General features: G+C 40.5%; 1 protein-coding gene across 1 annotated transcript in view; it reads left to right on the forward strand.

The window, feature by feature from the left end:
- PLCB2 (phospholipase C beta 2) overlaps positions 1-21,453 on the forward strand; it is a 214,294-nt gene that overhangs the window by 120,440 nt on the left and 72,401 nt on the right. Inside the window, exons 9-15 of the mRNA XM_089659782.1 lie at positions 572-738; positions 2,309-2,455; positions 4,317-4,474; positions 15,055-15,137; positions 16,118-16,202; positions 17,962-18,112; positions 18,231-18,328. Coding sequence (XP_089515908.1) covers positions 572-738; positions 2,309-2,455; positions 4,317-4,474; positions 15,055-15,137; positions 16,118-16,202; positions 17,962-18,112; positions 18,231-18,328 — 889 coding nt within the window. The remainder of the gene's footprint in view (positions 1-571; positions 739-2,308; positions 2,456-4,316; positions 4,475-15,054; positions 15,138-16,117; positions 16,203-17,961; positions 18,113-18,230; positions 18,329-21,453) is intronic.

Consider the following 21,453-nt stretch of genomic DNA (forward strand, 5'->3'; position numbering starts at 1 on the left):
ATGTTTAGATCTTTGGTCAGACTATAACCTTGCAAAATATTTGATGACTTTCCTACAATGTGGTGCCATAAATGCACTCCATGTGAAAATATGATTTTATTTATATAATATGGTCAGAAATGAAAATGTAATTTACAACAATTGATTTTTTTGTTTAAATTTGTTTAAATTTTGTTACATTATTACATATAATATGTAGCATTTTCTTAGACAGCAGGTTGGATGCTACTCTCTTGTACACATGTATTCCAGACACTGTTTACCAGTCTATTGTAAATAGCCCATTTTTACAGAGCAGTAGATCATGCTGCAGTTTACACACAGCACAGAATGATTTCTCAGCAGTGACTTATCAGAGGGGTCAGTCTGGAGTTTCAGTCAGGCAAAGACAGATATGAGGTAGGCTACTGCTGAGCATGTTTTTAGATAGCCCATGCTGCTCTGGGAATCATTTGTCATGCATTAGATGTTTATTTGTATAACAAAGATTGCATTCATATAATAAAAAACAGATATAGACTATCAGTTAAAAAAACTTATAAACATAAACTTATCTTTTTTTGCATTTTAGCCACTCCAAAGCCAAGCCTTATATGACAAAAGATCACCTTACCAAATTCATTAACCAGAAGCAGAGAGATTCAAGATTAAATGAATTGTTGTTTCCGCCTGCTAAGCAAGAGCAAGTACAGACTCTCATAGAGAAATATGAACCTAGTGCTATCAACAAGCAGAGAGGTGAGATTTGTGCACAAACTTCCAACAATTTTGAGCACTTACAATGTGAGTTCCGGTGTCCAGTGCACCAAAAAGACATTTTATAATATATAAAATATAGAAAAAGTTTATTGCTAATAGTAGTAATACGTCTTTGAATCTGTACAAAGCATATCTGCAATTCCTCAAATATAATTTGGTCTTCTGTGGTTTAGCCATGTTGTTCTAAAGAAAGCTCACATGTTTACTGCAGAAATTTTCAAATGAAATCAGCTGTGTGTAGAGCTTATACCTTTAATAGTTAGACCCTTATCATACGTTTATTCATTTCTGATACATTTTTTAAAGCCTTTGAAGGTGAACCCCTACTTCAAAATCCTGATATGTTGAAGTTTTGAAAGGGTGGGAGTGCCAGCTTGTACAGACTTTTTAAAAGATTTTTATTTTGTAATGGCCAACACATTTCGGGGGAGCTCAGCACTTCCCCTTTCATCAGGGCTAAAAAGAGGATGATGCAGACACTTGGATTGGAAAGGTTATCCTGAAATCCTGATATGGTAACACAAAATGAATATACTGTATCACGTTTTCATATTGTGTTCATATTCAGGAGTGAAGTACATGAGTTGAGTTTATCCATGGATTGGATGAGCTGGAGAGGAAGGGTGATGACACCATGATCTCAACCTTGTCCAGTCAGAGAACACTTTGTATTCTGTGAATGGCAGCAGTGCTGAATACCCCTCTGATCAGTTTACAGAGTAGTCATTTGCAGAGAACCCAATCAACCTGGAAGATTGTGGCTATCGCTGTATTAGTGCCAGTTACTACAGTGATTTTCAGCTTCCCCAGCAGCCCATGAGGAATGAGATATGCATGCTTACATGGTGCCAAGTTGGACCAATGTAAGTATGCAATATAGATCATTTTTTGATCTTAGCTTTAAAGGCAGAGAAATTGACCTTAGAAGTAATTAAAAACTTTGTACTTTGTAAATCACTTTCTTCTGCATTTAAATGTACCTGCATTTGTATCAGTTTGCAGATATTAACAACATGTTTACATGCATTTAGATATGTACAGAGTATTTAATCTGCTCATGGATATATAGTGGTTGATTTTTCTAAAGGCAAATAGACCGTGCACTTTGCAAAGTGCAGTTGCACTCTGCAAGAGCAGTTGGTCCAAATTTTAGTTAATGAGCAGAAGCTCTGCTAATTACCATCATCCAAGCAAGTGCAAGCAAAAATGCTGTTTTTTTCTTTTATTTTCCTTGCACGTCATTGGGTATTCTTTGTAAAGTGAAGCTTTACCTCATTTACTAAGCTCTGGAGTAACTGCACTTGGAGAGTGTAACTGTACTTTCCAAAGTGCACAGTCTATTTGTCTTTAATAAATCAAACCCACAAGCTTCTATTTTTTCTAAACTCAAGTAACCTGGATACACCAGAACGTAGATAAATGCGCAGCATGAATTATACCTTTAAATGGTATAGATTGAATGTCCTATAAATGCATGTACTGCTGCTGTGTAAATGAGCCCTTACTGGTATATATTTCTTCCCATCAGTGACTGTTGTCTTCTCTCTAGGGCAGCTGTCTCCGGAAGGTATGGTCTGGTTCCTGTGTGGCTCTGAGAACAGCATTGTGTCATTGGACAAAGTACCTGTACACCAGGACATGAACCAGCCATTCACTCACTACTTTATCAACTCTTCACACAACACTTACCTCACAGGTATACCCTCATATCTTATTTCTTAACAACTGCTAAAGTATGTAGCTTAAACCAATAGCAACCATAAGCTTTAGTTTTTCCTAATTATGTTTCTGGCTTGTGGGTAGAGCTTTTACTTTTCTCTGATGGATGTAAAATGTCATTATTTACTTCAAGCTGAGTGCCAACATGATCTAACCTTACCTTAAAAGTGTTATTTCAGAAAAAGGTAATGAGTCAAACTGTTAGTCATTCAAATTTGGACACCATGGGGCAGGGGCGGACTGACAACTCATGGGGAGCCCGGGCAATAAGGGATCATGGGGCATTTGTGTACTCGCCCACACTCAAACCACACCCAAAAAAGCCCCACTTACATAATGCACTGGCCACATTACATGTGTTTGTGGCAGCCATCCTTCACATATTGCAGCACAGCTGTGCAGAAGCGCCCATCAGCAAGCTAATGCCCACTTCTTGTCTGCAAATTAGGCACATGGAGATTCCCACTGGCATTGCTGGGAAGCCATTGAACACCTTCAAAGGTGGAGTGCGCGCCATCCAATAACCTGTCAGGTACCTGACTGTTTCCTAACCATACCTTCAGAAACCTCCATGGGCCTGATCATTTGGTTATTGCAGCGCAGCTGAAAAGAGGGGTCATTTAAATATCTACCACAGCATAGCCTGCATGAAAGTTTGTAACGTCTTTAGAAGTTGCTTGGCATGAGAGAGGAGGATGGGGGGTTGGGGGAGAGAGAAGGGGGGTAAAAAGAGAGATTGGGTGAGAGAGAAGGGGTGGGGGGGAGAGAGGAAAGGGTAAACGAGAGATGGGGTGAGAGAGAGGGCAGGTGAAATAGAGGGGGGTAAATTAGAGAGGCGGTTGAGAGAAGGGAGTTGGGGTGGGGATGAAAGAGAAAGGGAACTGAAACAGAGAGATGGCAAAATAGAAGGGGGGGTAAAAAAGAGAAAGGGTGATAGAGAGAGGCAGTGAGGAGGGTGAGGGAGAGGTGGGGGTGAGAGAGAGAGGGGGGTGAAAGAAAGACTGGGGGTGAGAAAAAGAGGGTGTGAGAGAGGGAGACGTGGGGGTGTGAGGGGGGTGAAAGAAAGTGAGGTGTAGGGGTGAGGGCAAAAGAGAGAGGGGGATGAGAGATTGGGGTGAGGTAGAGGGGGTCAAAGAGAGAGGGGGTGAGGGGGGTAAAACAAAGGGGGGTTCAGAGAGAGGGGGTGAGACTCTCCCTCCACATCCTCACTTTCCCCCAGCTCCTTGCCCCTCAGCTGCTTCCTGCACATCCTGTCTGGGCACACAGCCGGCTCTGCCATCCTCACTGATGGCACAGACAACACAGCTTGAGGAGATGGAAGGGAGGACGTGATTGGGTTTCCGATGGGATTCCCAGCATGTGCTGCGTGTGTGCCCGGACCAAGCCGTGTACAGTTTCGGGTATCACAAGGATGGAGGATTACTCACTCATCATTGGCTCCTCCTCTCCGGTCTCTAGCATTATCTTGGGCTCTCGGTCAGCTTCCTCCATGGTTGTCTGCCTAGATTATTGTCGGTAATGTGAGTGACTATGAAAGGTACCAGTGAAATCTCATGGGGCCCCCTACTGACCCCGGGCCCTTGGGCAGTGCCCGAGTGCTCGAATGGTCAGTCCGCCCCTGCCATGGGGTATATTTAAAACGCTTTGATAAAAAAATGAAGGAAACTCTTTTGATTCAACTCAAAACATAAAGAATTCTTCATCCCTTTACTTTTTTTCCCTATGATAGTTAGCCTGAAAGGAATCAATATCCAACTAGATTTTGAGGTTTAGATTATATTTATGGAGATTCCTTTCTTACTACACAATATTAAATATAATTGTTTTTCAATCCTCAGCTGGTCAGTTTTCAGGGGTTTCTTCACCTGAAATGTATAGACAGACTCTGCTCTCAGGCTGCCGATGTGTGGAACTTGACTGCTGGAAGGGAAAACCACCAGAGGAAGAGCCAATCATTACTCATGGCTTTACCATGACAACTGAAATTCTTTTTAAGGTGAGACGCTGTACAATATGGAAGAGTGATGATGAGTTTCTTCATTATAGGTATGACAGATGACAGTTGGTACATTCTAATGCTTGCATGTAACTATATTTTTTTTTATCATTGCCTCCTTATGCATTAGAACCTTTGAACACACAGCATACATTGCCTCAAAACCACCCAAATATGTGACTAATTCACAGCCTTTAGTTGTCATGCTTTAATTTGTAGAGTGTACTGAGACATTTTGAAAATTGAAGTTTATTCAGACTTGCTGAAGTTATTTCACCTCCTTCTTAGGCTTTGTAGACTGCCATTGTTTACCACTCCTTTTGAAAATGTCAGTTGGTTCACGTCCTTTATTTTGTATCTGTTTTGGTGAAAACTGGAGTAGCCTTGGAGAACAACATGTAGCTGATAATGAACCATGGAGGTTTTCTGATAGCTGTAGTCTTACAAGCATTTTCTCTTAATGACATCTGACTTCATAACCTGTTTTATTATAACCAAGAATTTATGTATTTTGCCTCCGAAAGATCAATATACTCAATAGTTGGTTCTAACTGGTGTCTCTGTTATTTGGCTGACAGAGCTATCATGACATTTGCATAGGTTTATTATACTTTGCCTTTCTTAAATATGAGAATGCCAAATACATATCTCTCATACTTATCTAAAGGCTTTAGTATTGTCTGAGTCACAGACTTAGAACAAGTATAGCGATAGTATTCTGACTTCACATCATTGGTTGCAAGGTCGCTCTGGGGGTTATTCACTAAAACTGGAGAGTGCAATATTTGATGCAGCTCTGCCTAGAAACCAATCAGCTTCCAGGTTTTATTGTCAAAGCTGATTGGCTACCATGCACAGTTCCACCAGAATCTGAGTGCACCCTTTTAAGTAAATCTACCCTTCTGGGTCCATGACTTAGAAAATGCCAAAGACCAAGGTGGCCAGGTCACTAGCATTTTTAGAAGGGCAACAGCAATGAAGGTCAACCTATTTTTTTCAATAAAGGTTTAATCTGTGTAGAGGAAAACAGAATCCAACTAAATATAATTTCCTAACCCATGTGTTTATTCTTGTTTCCCATATTTCCAACTTTATTTATTTAATATATTTATTGGGTTTTTTTTGCTTTGTTTTCTCTCTTTTTCAGTTCTTTTTAGAGGGAAATATTCCTGTTTTACCTAGACAGAGTGATTAATATAGTCTTCCATGAATTCTTGCATGCTGCCATATTCCATGTATAAAGTTTCCATCTGACTTCATCTCAGGGTTGAGAATGTACAGACCTTATCCTGCCTTCCATCTGACAGTAAAAATACCCATTAGAAAATTTTCTGTGACTTTTTACTGGCTGCTCTCTGCATTCTGTCACACTGGCTTGTGTTTGCATAATTCATTCTCCCTATGACAGAACAAGAAATCTTACCATTCATTACAGTAACACAATGTACTTCCGCTCTGTGAGATACATTGTGAAAAGGCACTGCCTGCAACATCTTTCTCTATGAAACAAAACACTGGTGTTGAATCCATCTGATGGATTTCATTTTAACAAATATTAAAAAACAAAACAAAACAATGCTGCTGTTGCTAACTAAAGCTGTACCAATCGTCCAATATCAGCCATTAGCTGTATACAATAAATGTAATTTTTAATAAATGGAATCTGTGAAAAGTCTCATAAATTACAAAATTGTATTTTATCATTTTATTAAAATTGTACTTAGAACCCAACTGAATTTTCAGTTTAAAATAGCTAAATATATTGCAGGTGTATCAAAGCAAAAGGTGTTCAAATCTTACAGTTTGTTCTCTTTAAAAAGCAGCCACAGCATGAGTAAAAGAAACCTGTACCCTGCCAGCATGCTGCAAGGTGGGACCCTTGCTCTCTTTGTGGAGCCAGTGATCCTACTGTATCAGAGCCAGAGCTTCAATCAGCAGGGAGTATGGGTATTGCTGTTTGCAGTGCTATAGGTATGACGCAGAAGGAGCTGTGTTAGCTGCAAAAGAACGCAAGTATCCTAGTCTGTAAGTGCTGGCTGTGGAAGGCTTCATCCTCAGGCTTTAGCAGCTTTAGAAAATAAAACTAACTTAGCACACCTTTTGTTTTGATGCATCTGGAAATGTATTTAACTGATTCCAACTAAAATTTCCTTTGGACTTCAACTTTAAAAATGATTATCTTAATTAGAGATGAGCGAATCGAACTAGGCGAACCGGAATTCGAGTCGAATTTCAGGAAATATTCGATTCGTGTCGAAACCGAAATTTTGCCTACTTCGGGTGCGCGAATCGAACATTTCCCGATCAGCCGGCAAAAGTGTCCCTGCAGTGAGCTCCGCTATTTCTGACAGTTCTCTGACAGAAGGAACACATGTTTAGCGGTTGAAACATTGTATCTATTAGTTTACATTTAGGATACAGATGTTTCAACCACTGTACATGTGAAGAAGTTGTGAGAGAACTGTCAGAAATAGAGGAACTCTGCACATACACTTTTTGCCGGCTTGGAATTATTCTTCTTTTCATCCTACTTCTTCTTCTTCTTCATCCTCAGAAGAAGAGGATGAGGATGAGGATGAAGAAGAAGAAGAAGAAGAAGAAGAAGTAGGATGAAAAGAAGAATAATTCCAAGCCGGCAAAAAGTGTATGTGCAGAGTTCCTCTATTTCTGACAGTTCTCTCACAGCTTCTTCACATGTACAGCGGTTGAAACATCTGTATCCTAAATGGAAACTAATAGATACAATTTGTATCTATTAGTTTCCATTTAGGATACAGATATTTCAACCGCTGTACATGTGAAGAAGCTGTGAGAGAACTGTCAGAAATAGAGGAACTCTGCACATACACTTTTTGCCGGCTTGGAATTATTCTTCTTTTCATTCTTCTTCTTCTTCCTCATCCTCATCCTCATCCTCATCCTCTTCTTCTGAGGATGAGGATGAAGAAGAAGAAGAAGAAGAAGTAGGATGAAAAGAAGAATAATTCCAAGCCGGCAAAAAGTGTATGTGCAGAGTTCCTCTATTCTGCAGATACACTTAGAGGAGCTCTGCAGATACACTTAGAGGAGCTCTGCACATACACTTTTTGCCGGCTTGGAATTAATCTTATTTTCATCCTACTTCTTCTTCTTCTTCTTCTTCTTCTTCATCCTCATCCTCAGAAGAAGAAGAGGATGAGGATGAGGATGAAGAAGAAGAAGAAGAAGTAGGATGAAAATAAGAATAATTCCAAACCGGAAAAAAGTGTATGTGCAGAGCTCCTCTAAGTGTATCTGCAGAGCTCCTCTAAGTGTATCTGCAGAATAGAGGAACTCTGCACATACACTTTTTGCCGGAAACCGCTGTATGGAGTGAATGTCCCAGAACTGTCAGAAATAGACTATTTATGACAGTTCTGGGACATTCACTGCATACAGCTGTTTTAACCGCTGTATGGAGGGAATGTCATGGAACTGTCAGAAATAGACTATTAATGACAGTTCTGGGACTGTCCTTCAATGCAGCGGTTGAAACATTGTATGTATTTGTTTCCATAAATGGATCCATTTATGGAAACAAATACATACAATGTTTCAACCGCTGCATGGAAGGACAGTCCCAGAACTGTCATTAATAGTCTATTTCTGACAGTTCCATGACATTCCCTCCATACAGCGGTTAAAACAGCTGTATGGAGTGAATGTCCCAGATCTATCAGAAATAGACTATTTATGACAGTTCTGGGACATTCACTGCATACAGCTGTTTTAACCGCTGTATGGAGGGAATGTCATGGAACTGTCAGAAATAGACTATTAATGACAGTTCTGGGACTGTCCTTCCATGCAGCGGTTGAAACATTGTATGTATTTGTTTCCATAAATGGATCCATTTATGGAAACAAATACATACAATGTTTCAACCGCTGCATGGAAGGACAGTCCCAGAACTGTCATTAATAGTCTATTTCTGACAGTTCCATGACATTCCCTCCATACAGCGGTTAAAACAGCTGTATGGAGTGAATGTCCCAGATCTATCAGAAATAGACTATTTATGACAGTTCTGGGACATTCACTGCATACAGCTGTTTTAACCGCTGTATGGAGGGAATGTCATGGAACTGTCAGAAATAGACTATTAATGACAGTTCTGGGACTGTCCTTCCATGCAGCGGTTGAAACATTGTATGTATTTGTTTCCATAAATGGATCCATTTATGGAAACAAATACATACAATGTTTCAACCGCTGTATGGAAGGACAGTCCCACAACTGTCATTAATAGTCTATTTCTGACAGTTCCATGACATTCCCTCCATACAGCGGTTAAAACAGCTGTATGGAGTGAATGTCCCAGATCTATCAGAAATAGACTATTTATGACAGTTCTGGGACATTCACTGCATACAGCTGTTTTAACCGCTGTATGGAGGGAATGTCATGGAACTGTCAGAAATAGACTATTAATGACAGTTCTGGGACTGTCCTTCAATGCAGCGGTTGAAACATTGTATGTATTTGTTTCCATAAATGGATCCATTTATGGAAACAAATACATACAATGTTTCAACCGCTGCATGGAAGGACAGTCCCAGAACTGTCATTAATAGTCTATTTCTGACAGTTCCATGACATTCCCTCCATACAGCGGTTAAAACAGCTGTATGCAGTGAATGTCCCAGATCTATCAGAAATAGACTATTTATGACAGTTCTGGGACATTCACTGCATACAGCTGTTTTAACCGCTGTATGGAGGGAATGTCATGGAACTGTCAGAAATAGACTATTAATGACAGTTCTGGGACTGTCCTTCAATGCAGCGGTTGAAACATTGTATGTATTTGTTTCCATAAATGGATCCATTTATGGAAACAAATACATACAATGTTTCAACCGCTGTATGGAAGGACAGTCCCACAACTGTCATTAATAGTCTATTTCTGACAGTTCCATGACATTCCCTCCATACAGCGGTTAAAACAGCTGTATGGAGTGAATGTCCCAGATCTATCAGAAATAGACTATTTATGACAGTTCTGGGACATTCACTGCATACAGCTGTTTTAACCGCTGTATGGAGGGAATGTCATGGAACTGTCAGAAATAGACTATTAATGACAGTTCTGGGACTGTCCTTCAATGCAGCGGTTGAAACATTGCAATGCAGCGGTTGAAACAAATACATACAATGTTTCAACCGCTGCATGGAAGGACAGTCCCAGAACTGTCATTAATAGTCTATTTCTGACAGTTCCATGACATTCCCTCCATACAGCGGTTAAAACAGCTGTATGGAGTGAATGTCCCAGATCTATCAGAAATAGACTATTTATGACAGTTCTGGGACATTCACTGCATACAGCTGTTTTAACCGCTGTATGGAGGGAATGTCATGGAACTGTCAGAAATAGACTATTAATGACAGTTCTGGGACTGTCAGTCCCAGAACTGTCATTAATAGTCTATTTCTGACAGTTCCATGACATTCCCTCCATACAGCGGTTAAAACAGCTGTATGGAGTGAATGTCCCAGATCTATCAGAAATAGACTATTTATGACAGTTCTGGGACATTCACTGCATACAGCTGTCTTAACCGCTGTATGGAGGGAATGTCATGGAACTGTCAGAAATAGACTATTAATGACAGTTCTGGGACTGTCCTTCCATGCAGCGGTTGAAACATTGTATGTATTTGTTTCCATAAATGGATCCATTTATGGAAACAAATACATACAATGTTTCAACCGCTGCATGGAAGGACAGTCCCAGAACTGTCATTAATAGTCTATTTCTGACAGTTCTATGACATTCCCTCCATACAGCGGTTGAAACCGCTGTATGGAGTGAATGTCCCAGAACTGTCAGAAATAGACAGAAACTGTCACAGAACTGTCCTTCTTCTCATCCTTCTCCTTCTTCTCATCCTTCTTCTCATCCTTCTTCTCATCCTTCTCCTTCTTCTCATCCTTCTCCTTCTTCTCATCCTTCTCCTTCTGCTCATCCTTCTTCTCATCCTTCTCCTTCTTCTCATCCTTCTCCTTCTCCTTCTTCTCATCCTTCTCCTTCTCCTTCTTCTCATCCTTCTCCTTCTCATCCTTCTCCTTCTCCTTCTCATCCTTCTCCTTCTTCTCATCCTTCTCCTTCTTCTCATCCTTCTCCTTCTCCTTCTTCTCATCCTTCTCCTTCTCCTTCTCATCCTTCTCCTTCTTCTCATCCTTCTCCTTCTCCTCATCCTTTTTCTTCTCATCCTTCTCCTTCTCCTTCTTCTCATCCTTCTCCTTCTTCTCATCCTTCTCCTTCTTCTCATCCTTCTCCTTCTTCTCATCCTTCTCCTTCTTCTCCTTCTTCTCATCATTCTCCTTCTTCTCATCCTTCTCCTTCTTCTCATCCTTCTCATCCTTCTTCTCATCCTTCTTCTTCTCATCCTTCTCCTTCTTCTCATCCTTCTCCTTCTCCTTCTTCTCATCCTTCTCCTTCTTCTCATCCTTCTCCTTCTTCTCATCCTTCTCCTTCTCATCCTTCTCCTTCTCCTTCTTCTCTTCCTTCTCCTTCTTCTCATCCTTCTCCTTCTTCTCATCCTTCTTCTTCTCATCCTTCTCCTCCTTCTTCTCATCCTTCTTCTCATCCTTCTTCTTCTCATCCTTCTCCTTCTTCTCATCCTTCTCCTTCTCCTTCTTCTCATCCTTCTCCTTCTTCTCATCCTTCTCCTTCTTCTCATCCTTCTCCTTCTTCTCATCCTTCTCCTTCTTCTCATCCTTCTCCTTCTCCTTCTTCTCTTCCTTCTCCTTCTTATCATCCTTCTCCTTCTTCTCATCATTCTCCTTCTTCTCATCCTTCTCCTTCTTCTCATCCTTCTTCTTCTCATCCTTTTCCTTCTTCTCATCCTTCTTCTTCTCATCCTTCTTCTTCTCATCCTTCTCCTTCTCATCCTTCTCTTTCTTCTCATCCTTCTCCTTCTCCTTCTTCTCATCCTTCTCCTTCTTCTCATCCTTCTCCTTCTCCTTCTTCTCATCCTTCTCCTTATTCTCAGCCTTCTTCTTCTCATCCTTCTCCTTCTCATCCTTCTCCTTCTCATCCTTCTCCTTCTTCTCATCCTTCTCCTTCTTCTCATCCTTCTCCTTCTCCTTCTTCTCATCCTTCTCCTTCTCCTTCTTCTCATCCTTCTCCTTCTCCTTCTTCTCATCCTTCTCCTTCTTCTCATCCTTCTCCTTCTTCTCATCCTTCTCCTTCTCCTTCTTCTCATCCTTCTCCTTCTCCTCATCCTTTTTCTTCTCATCCTTCTCCTTCTCCTTCTTCTCATCCTTCTCCTTCTTCTCATCCTTCTCCTTCTTCTCATCCTTCTCCTTCTTCTCATCCTTCTCCTTCTTCTCATCCTTCTCCTTCTCCTTCTTCTCTTCCTTCTCCTTCTTATCATCCTTCTCCTTCTTCTCATCATTCTCCTTCTTCTCATCCTTCTTCTTCTTCTCATCCTTCTTCTTCTCATCCTTTTCCTTCTTCTCATCCTTCTTCTTCTCATCCTTCTTCTTCTCATCCTTCTCCTTCTCATCCTTCTCTTTCTTCTCATCCTTCTCCTTCTCCTTCTTCTCATCCTTCTCCTTCTTCTCATCCTTCTCCTTCTTCTCATCCTTCTCCTTATTCTCAGCCTTCTTCTTCTCATCCTTCTCCTTCTCATCCTTCTCCTTCTCATCCTTCTCCTTCTTCTCATCCTTCTCCTTCTTCTCATCCTTCTCCTTCTCCTTCTTCTCATCCTTCTCCTTCTCCTTCTTCTCATCCTTCTCCTTCTCCTTCTTCTCATCCTTCTCCTTCTTCTCATCCTTCTCCTTCTTCTCATCCTTCTCCTTCTCCTTCTTCTCATCCTTCTCCTTCTCCTCATCCTTTTTCTTCTCATCCTTCTCCTTCTCCTTCTTCTCATCCTTCTCCTTCTTCTCATCCTTCTCCTTCTTCTCATCCTTCTCCTTCTTCTCCTTCTTCTCATCATTCTCCTTCTTCTCATCCTTCTCCTTCTTCTCATCCTTCTCATCCTTCTTCTCATCCTTCTCCTTCTCATCCTTCTCCTTCTTCTCATCCTTCTCCTTCTCCTTCTTCTCATCCTTCTCCTTCTTCTCATCCTTCTCCTTCTCATCCTTCTCCTTCTCCTTCTTCTCTTCCTTCTCCTTCTTCTCATCCTTCTCCTTCTTCTCATCCTTCTTCTTCTCATCCTTCTCCTCCTTCTTCTCATCCTTCTTCTCATCCTTCTTCTTCTCATCCTTCTCCTTCTTCTCATCCTTCTCCTTCTCCTTCTTCTCATCCTTCTCCTTCTTCTCATCCTTCTCCTTCTTCTCATCCTTCTCCTTCTTCTCATCCTTCTCCTTCTTCTCATCCTTCTCCTTCTCCTTCTTCTCTTCCTTGTCCTTCTTATCATCCTTCTCCTTCTTCTCATCATTCTCCTTCTTCTCATCCTTCTCCTTCTTCTCATCCTTCTTCTTCTCATCCTTTTCCTTCTTCTCATCCTTCTTCTTCTCATCCTTCTTCTTCTCATCCTTCTCCTTCTCATCCTTCTCTTTCTTCTCATCCTTCTCCTTCTCCTTCTTCTCATCCTTCTCCTTCTTCTCATCCTTCTCCTTCTCCTTCTTCTCATCCTTCTCCTTATTCTCAGCCTTCTTCTTCTCATCCTTCTCCTTCTCATCCTTCTCCTTCTCATCCTTCTCCTTCTTCTCATCCTTCTCCTTCTTCTCATCCTTCTCCTTCTCCTTCTTCTCATCCTTCTCCTTCTCTTTCTTCTCATCCTTCTCCTTCTCCTTCTTCTCATCCTTCTCCTTCTTCTCATCCTTCTCCTTCTTCTCACCCTTCTCCTTCTCCTTCTTCTCATCCTTCTCCTTCTCCTTCTTCTCATCCTTCTCCTTCTCCTTCTCCTTCCTCATCTCCAAGGGCATTTAAATTAAAGGTACAGTGTTCTGCACTAATTTAAAGGCTCTCTGAAGCCTAGAAACCCTTTAAATAAGTCATCTTCGTAGCGGAGAAATTCGCATCGAATCGAATTTCACACTGGAATTCGCCGAATCAGCCGAATCGAATTTTTCATTTCTTCGCTCATCTCTAATCTTAATAGTAGACACAAGTGAAAACTGAAAATGAATCTTGAGGGCCGGTTCACTCCAGGATTGCACAGGAACATGGTGCACATTCCTCTGCGATTCCTGCATGTTCCCGTGTGATGCGATTTTGCAGCATAATAATTCGAATAGGCTGAAATCGAACTGGAACATAGAGTAGTGCATGCACCACGTTTAAAAAACGTGTTGCACAAAATTGCATAATACTGTGGTACCATGTGATTTGGTGCCTGCAAATGCACTATATTTGCAATCTGCATCTTGGGTGTCGATAACATCATATTGGCATCTGCAGAAAATTGCAAAGGCAGTGCGTTTTGAGCAGAGTGCAGAAAATGTGCACCAAATGTGCCTTTCCCACACTGTGTGAACATGTGAATCGGCCCTTAGATGCTTACAGGGAACTCAACCTTCTACATAGCTCAGTGCCAAATGTGACGAAGATGAGGAGTACTATGCAAGAAATGGAGAAGCCATACATTTAAATCAAATGTTTTTAATGCAGTTTGTGAAGCCAGTTCCTTTTTTTGGGCAAGTTGACACCCTCTTTGTTGGGTGTATACATCAGACAAGCATGGAGAAAACAAGATATGATAATGATGATGAAAATAGTTATTATTTCCCATTATTATTATTTTTATTATCACTACTACAATTATTATATGTATCATATTTATTTGTGGGTTCTTGTATCATCCATTTATGATTACTTGTATTATATTACTATATTGTGGTGCATCTATGTTAATATTGTTTCCTTATAGCCCAGAAGAAGGGGTTTGTCTCCTTACCCCCTAAGCACATTGGATTTATACACTTGATTTTAATTTTAAAAAAAATTGCATTTGGAGTTCCAGCATTGTTGTTTATTGCACGGCACTCATCTTTGTCACAGCTTGATGAGCTGCTAGGGAATCTGAAAATCACTGTAGCAGACCACATTACTACAGCGATAGCCATGATCTTCTGGGTCCTGTGTGGGTTCTGTGCAGGCAGCTTCCTCTCTGCCCACTGACGACATGAGGTCACTTGCCCTGCACTGCCGCCATTCATAGAATGCCTTGTATTTTTTTCAGTGAATGCAAGGAGTTCTATGACTGGATGAGATGTGGATTGTGTTATCACCACCCCTTTTCTCCATCTCAACCAATCATAAATGTCTTGTATAGACTTGGAGCTTACATAGGGCTAAGAACTCTCGTCACACCCTCATATGAGAACACTTGAAACCTTAGCGGCAAATCACCTAACACCAGTGCTGTCACGTTTGAAAAAATCTCTCTATACCCAGAAGTACTCCTATGTCACTCGCTATTCCCAGAAAAATAAAGAGAAGGGGGAGCAAAGCTAAGGTAATTAAAAGCTTCCACAGAGGGGGTTTACATTGGCAAAACTCATGTTCACCCTCAAAACACTAATGGAATGTGAAGAGGACCACAATTATATTTTCCACGACAGTTATTAAACCAACTACCAAATAAAGCCTTGTCTTATTGTCTTAGGATGTCATTGAAGCTATAGCAGAATCAGCATTCAAGACTTCTTCCTATCCAGTGGTCCTGTCCTTTGAGAACCACGTGGACTCGTAAGTATCATCGCACTTATATTGGCATTGATGGTTTCATTGCTTTACTTTGTGGGAGGCAGATTCCAAGGCGTGATTCATTCCATGTAATAGCTTTTTTTTAAAAAATAGGAAATCTTACAAAATTTCCACAAATTTGCCATATGTACGGTCCAGATAAAGATTTATCTAACGAAATCCTCAGATTAGTATGGGCAAGTAGGCACATACATACCCAATGAAAGTATTTAATTTTTGCACAAGTGTGCAGCACTTATAGGTGACTGCACGAAGGGAGATTCATTAAATTCATTAAATAAGCTACACCAACACAGAACATGCCGTATAGCGCACAATTTTCTTTTTATCTGACACTTCTTTGCCTTCTGCTTATGGTGTATGAGGAACATGATGTTCTTCAGTGGAAGATTTTCCCTCACCTCCTGTTCTAGTGGCAGCTGTAGAATTTGGAATTTTCCAATCATTTTCACTTCTGGTGACTATGGTCACTAGGACACTTTGAAAGGGTTAATCTCCCTAGAGAGGACATAGATAGCAATAACAATCATACAGGAATCCTTCGCTACTCTATCAAACTTCAACTCTAACTATAAAAAATGTGGGCTATACATACACTTCAGTTACCAGTAAGGATAACCAATCCACTGCTAGGTGACATTAAAATGGCATGTACAATATACATAATATATACAGATTAATCTAGTCATGGGTGGTTTTAAGAGGGAGCAACACAACTGTACACATTCCAGAGGAAAGGCTGAAAAATCCAAAAACATTCTAGTTGAATTTTAGGTATTCTGAACGTTATGTATGTTGATGGACTTTAGTTACCAAATCCTGAAAGTTTTTTCAGTAATTATTGTAGGTTACGATACCTGTTAGGATAATAAAATGTATTGCATGCCACCATTTTAGACCTTTTTATTGTTTGCTTTGTATTTAACATTATAAAATAGTAACATAATATAAATACATTTTAGTGCAAAGCAACAGGCAAAAATGGCGGAGTACTGCAGGACAATATTTGGTGACATGTTACTGACAGAAGTGCTGGAAAAGTTTCCTGTAAGTACACAAACTCTATCTATACAGTAGTGCCAGGCAAACAGCATGCTTAAAGGTTGACTATACCTTTTAGACCATGTTACATCTTGCCATCTTGCTGGCCACAGGTGTTTTTTTTTTTGCTCTGCTAGAAGGCTGACAAAAAACAAATGAACGGATTCCCCCATCTACACAAGCAAGGTGGTTGAAGGCATTCCCCTCTGCTGTGCATTCTGCCAATGGGGACTCCTGTGCTGTCAAAATACACTGATCAGCTCTATAGCCGATTGGCTGCATGAGATAATTGAATGAAAATTCTCCAACATTCCTGTTCAATAGAAGCCGATCATTAGACAAACTTCTCTCAAATGGAATAGCTATAGATGGATTCCAATTTGTCCAGTCCTTTCTGAACAGGCTGATTTTCTATAAATTGATGGGCAACTTTACACACATATTTAGGGGGTAACATGTAACATGGTTGCAAAAGGACAAACTGCGTCTTACCTGATCGGGTGCAGAGGCTTTTCTTCCTGGTGGCAACTGCCGATTTTGAATTTTGTGCTGCTGTGCAGTGCTCCACCTACAAAGAGATCCATGAATGAATGAACTACTGTACAAGTCCCATCTGCCACTATGACAGACAGACTAGTAGTTATCAATGGAACACAAGTGCTGTGATTACCACACTGTTATTCCATTGACAATTGACACTTTCTAAAGCTCTGCCTCTTCGGGCTAATTGAAAGTCTATATCTTGGTACAGACGTTGAACTGGAGGAAGAGTCTGTCATTGCATCCATAATCTACTGACCATGGTTGTATTGTTTTGCAGGCTGATTTGCAAAAAAATAATGCAATGTAAATGCACATTTTTTGCTACAAATATGGGCACATTTATTTATTTTGCAAAAAGTAGACTAGGGTAGTAGACTAGGGTAGTAGAAAGGGTTAACCCTTTGATGACCAAGGGACGTATTTGTCCCATGTTTTTAATTGCCTGTATCATCTGATTAAGAACTAAAAATACTTTTTTTTTTTGGTTTGAGTCAAAATATTAGTTCTTATCAACAAATGGATCTAGCTTTTTGCCAATTATTTCAAGAAATGGCTTAGTTACAGCAAATGAAGTGTACGAACTTTAAAAACAAAAAATTGATTCTTTTGGCGTTCCGTAATCTTATGGCCCTCAAAGGGTTAAAGTATAACAAAACCCAAGAACGAGAAATGCACCTTACCAGGCCCTAGATGTTTTGCCTGCAAACATTTTCTGCCAGTACAGAAAAATACTTGTTTATTTGTCCAGAAATGCCAGTGTCCTTGTAACATCCTGCGCACTGAACTGATATTTTTTAACAGTGTTTTCAGCTTTCCCATCTATCTTCTGTGGAGTACAAAACAACTTCCACCTATGCAATGGACATGAGAAAAAGAGAAAGTGATTGTTATCCAAATCGTTAGGGCAGCCTAGCAGCACTGTTCCTCCATGTATAGACATTGTCACCCTGGGACAAGAAGTGTGCTATTGCCAGAATTGCCAGGTGTCTTAAAAAGGAAAAGAGTACAGCCACCTTATCTAAGGACTGATAAGCTACAACCACATTTTTTTTCTTGTGTTTAGATATGATTCAACTACCAAGCTTCATTAGAATGGATGATTGTGTTTTGGTAGAGTATGTTAGATTTAGGTGGAGATCCTCTTCTTAATAGAACCAGTAAAACACTTCAATTTAAAATCGTTTAATGGCCTGTTTATCAATTTTTATTTTATCTTCAATAGATAAAACCAGGATGTCCAGTGCCAAGCCCCAATGAGCTGATGGGGAAAATCTTGATTAAAAATAAAAAGAACCAGGCTTTTTCTTCAGCAGAGAAAAAACCACAGAGTGGTGACTCGGATCAGACAAATACGCAAACCAACGAAAATTCAGGTATATGCAGGCCAGTGGTGATGCTTATCAGTGGTGATCCATTGGTTGTACTGATTTATTATGATTTTTTTTGTAAATTATAATCAAAGTAACATATGCTTTTTACATCTGCTTGTAGAAAATGAAACCGTGGAAGAAACAGGTGGAGAGAAGGAAGGGGAAGTGGTGGTAGAGAATTTGGAAGATGAAGAAGAGAAACAGATTCATTCTGATGAAGTGAGCTCTCAACATTTAATTATACAATCTATTCTGGAATCTTGAAAATTGCTTGACAGAGATTTGAAGAAGAAATCCCTGTGCTGTCTAGATTCATATGAATAGTAATTTACATGTAGCATCATGTCTTGAGATTAAGGTTACTAACATTCCTTTGTTATCATTGTAGGGAACCACTTATAGAATATGTCATCAGAAACCATCAGTTCCAGTACCAGCTATTTGAGTTAGTCAGGTTAAACCTACCAGAGAAATATAGAGGTACCTCCATAGAATAAAGGGTGCAGAAGTGAAATCAGCCCAGCTACTCTGAAAACTGTGCAGGAGAGTTAAGGTCTTCACCTTCTATGTGCACCATTAGGGAAATATACAGTATATGGGGACCCGTTGCCCAAATGACATGGGCTGAATTTACAACAGCAATTGTTTTGCATCATTTATGGTATATAAAAATGGAGTTATGCTTTAACCATTTGAGCTCTGGAAGGTTTTAGCCCTTTATGGCCAGGGCATTTTTTTTGGCTAAAACTGGGCTATTTTAACTGGCAGTTGCGCAGTCATGCAACACTGTACACAAATTAAATTTTTATCATTTTGTTACACAAATAGAGATTTCTTTTGGTGGTATTTGATCACCATTGCTGTTTTTATTTTTTATTATATAAACGAAAAAAAGATCAAACTTTGAAGAATAAAACAATATTTTCTGTTATAAAACAAATGCAATAAAAAAATCTAATTTCTTCATAGATTAAGGCCAAATGTATTCTGCTACATGTCTTTGGTAAAAAAAACATTCCCTTTAGGCCCCTTTCAGATGGGGCGGACCCGTCAGCGGATCTACCTGCTCAGTGGGGTAACTCTCTGCTGATCCCTGCTGAGCAGGCAGATGACAGGTACGTGCCTGCTCCGTTGCTGCATAGTGGACACAGAAACTGCCCTCTGTCTTCTATGGGGTGGTCGGATGGAAACTGACCGCCTATCCATTTCCATCCGACTGCAATCCGATCCAATCCACCAGACGGATGGAGAACAGATCCCTAATCCATCTGTTTTTGGTGTTCAGGAATGGATCGGATGCTGGCGGGTGTCATCGGATACTTGTCCGCTGACACCCATCAGTCCATAGAGGTCTATGGATGGTCCAATCGGGTCCGCCTGAAAAACTGACAGGTGGACGCGATCAGACTGTCAGTGTGGAAGGGGCCATAAGTGTATATTATTTAGTCTGTAGGAAAGTTATTGCAGCCACAAACTATGGGATATATATTTGAAAATTGATCAGTTCTGATGTACTGATGGACGATCTCATTTCTTGAGGCCCTTAAATGTCAGGACCCCCCCTAAATTACCCATTTTTGACAGTCTGAGGTGTTTAGTAAGAGGCATTGCAAATTTTTTGAAGTTGTAATGTTTTGTCATAATTTTTTTGGAAAATGAAGAAATTAAACACATTTTTTTTTTTGCTATTTTTTTCTACATACCGTCACCAGCGCAGTACAGTGTCATGATATGACTGATGTGGTGGCGGTCAGGGACACTGACTGATGACATGTTAAAAAAAAACTTTTACTAATTTTATTTTTTTATTCAATATTTTAAATATTTTATTATTTTTGAACATTTTTGTATATTTTTTTTCCATAGTAACACTGTACTACTCAGGGATCAGGGATTTTTTTTAAAATTTTGATTGACACTTTTATTGCTGGTTCAATGAAGATCATATGATCACCGGGTCACAAGTATTGGGATCTGCATTCTGCTGTGTCCGGAGCAGCGCCCCCCTGTGTCTGTACAGGCAAAATCATGCACCTATACATTAATTTGCATGATTGCCACTTGCCTTCAGAACATGTACTGTGAGCAGTTGGCAAGTGGTTAAAGAAAAACAGCCACAGCAGAATGTAGGCAATAATTTTAATATGACATTTTATATCCTACATTCTATATATGCTTTATGATAGATAGATAGATAGATAGATAGATAGATAGATAGATAGATAGATAGATAGACAGACAGACTGATAGATCATTTGTAGCAATCACCCCCGGAGGGGCTTCTAGAAATAAATGTGTCAGCTTCTCCCAAATATTTATCTTCTGTTAAGCCACACTCAGGGATTGATCTTCCCACACTATTGCTGGAATATTCTTCCAGCAGCAGGCAGGAGCAATCAACCACCAGGCTTAGGGAAAGCCTGAACAGACCTGAAAGTGAATTACAGCTCAGCTGGATACAGCAGAACCATTCACAAAATGCAGCCAGCCTAGGGCAGGGGTAGTTCATCCACCCCTCTTAGCTTGGTGGAGCCTCATGCATCTCTGCTGCTAATAGGGAGAATTCTGGTGCTTTGGTGCAGGAACCCTGAATTTCAATCCACGCTGGTGTCAGTCAAATAGTCCTCCTGAGTATCAGCCAGCCAGTAAAATACCTCAGGAAGAGTCTGCTCTTCCAGGTCCTGGCACAGTGCTGTACCCAAAGTAATGGCAATGTGCTATCTTGCTCCATGTGTGCCTTCTCTCAGCAGGCTACACCCAAACAGCATGCTGCTTGTACCCTTCTTATCTGGCACCAAATTCCCCCACCAGTAACTGAGTTTCTCCTGCTATGCTGATAAACCCTCTGCTTGCCAAACAAAAATGCGCATTCATTAGCATTTATTCTCCCCTGCAAAAATACTGTCTCTCCACAAGTACAAAAAAGAAAAATGTACACTGTAGCAACTCTTGCCTGTGCTCCCAACTGGACATTCAGCAAAGCACAAAATACACAATCTTCTGTTGGTTTCTAAGGCCAAAAGGCAGAAAGAACCAGGCTAGGAAATACCGGATGAGCCCCCACATATTACCAGGGGCCACCGGAAATAAATAGGTCTCTCTTTCCCATCCATAAGCTGCCCACCCTGTGCTCCAGTCCCAGAAGCACACCGGCAAATACAGGCTCAGTCTAAGGCTTCCGTCCCCTGCACTCCACTGAACCTGCCTTACTTAAACTCTCCAACGATCTGCTAACCACCAAAGCTAATGGCTACTATTCAGTGCTCCTACTCCTTGACCTCTCTGCGGCCTTCGACACAGTTGACCACCCCCTCCTCCTCAAAAAACCACACTCCCTTGGCCTC

The sequence above is a fragment of the Staurois parvus genome, unplaced genomic scaffold, assembly GCF_062004578.1.
Source record: "Staurois parvus isolate SC_StPar_1 unplaced genomic scaffold, SC_StPar_1.0 ptg001188l, whole genome shotgun sequence".
NCBI lineage: Eukaryota > Metazoa > Chordata > Amphibia > Anura > Ranidae > Staurois > Staurois parvus.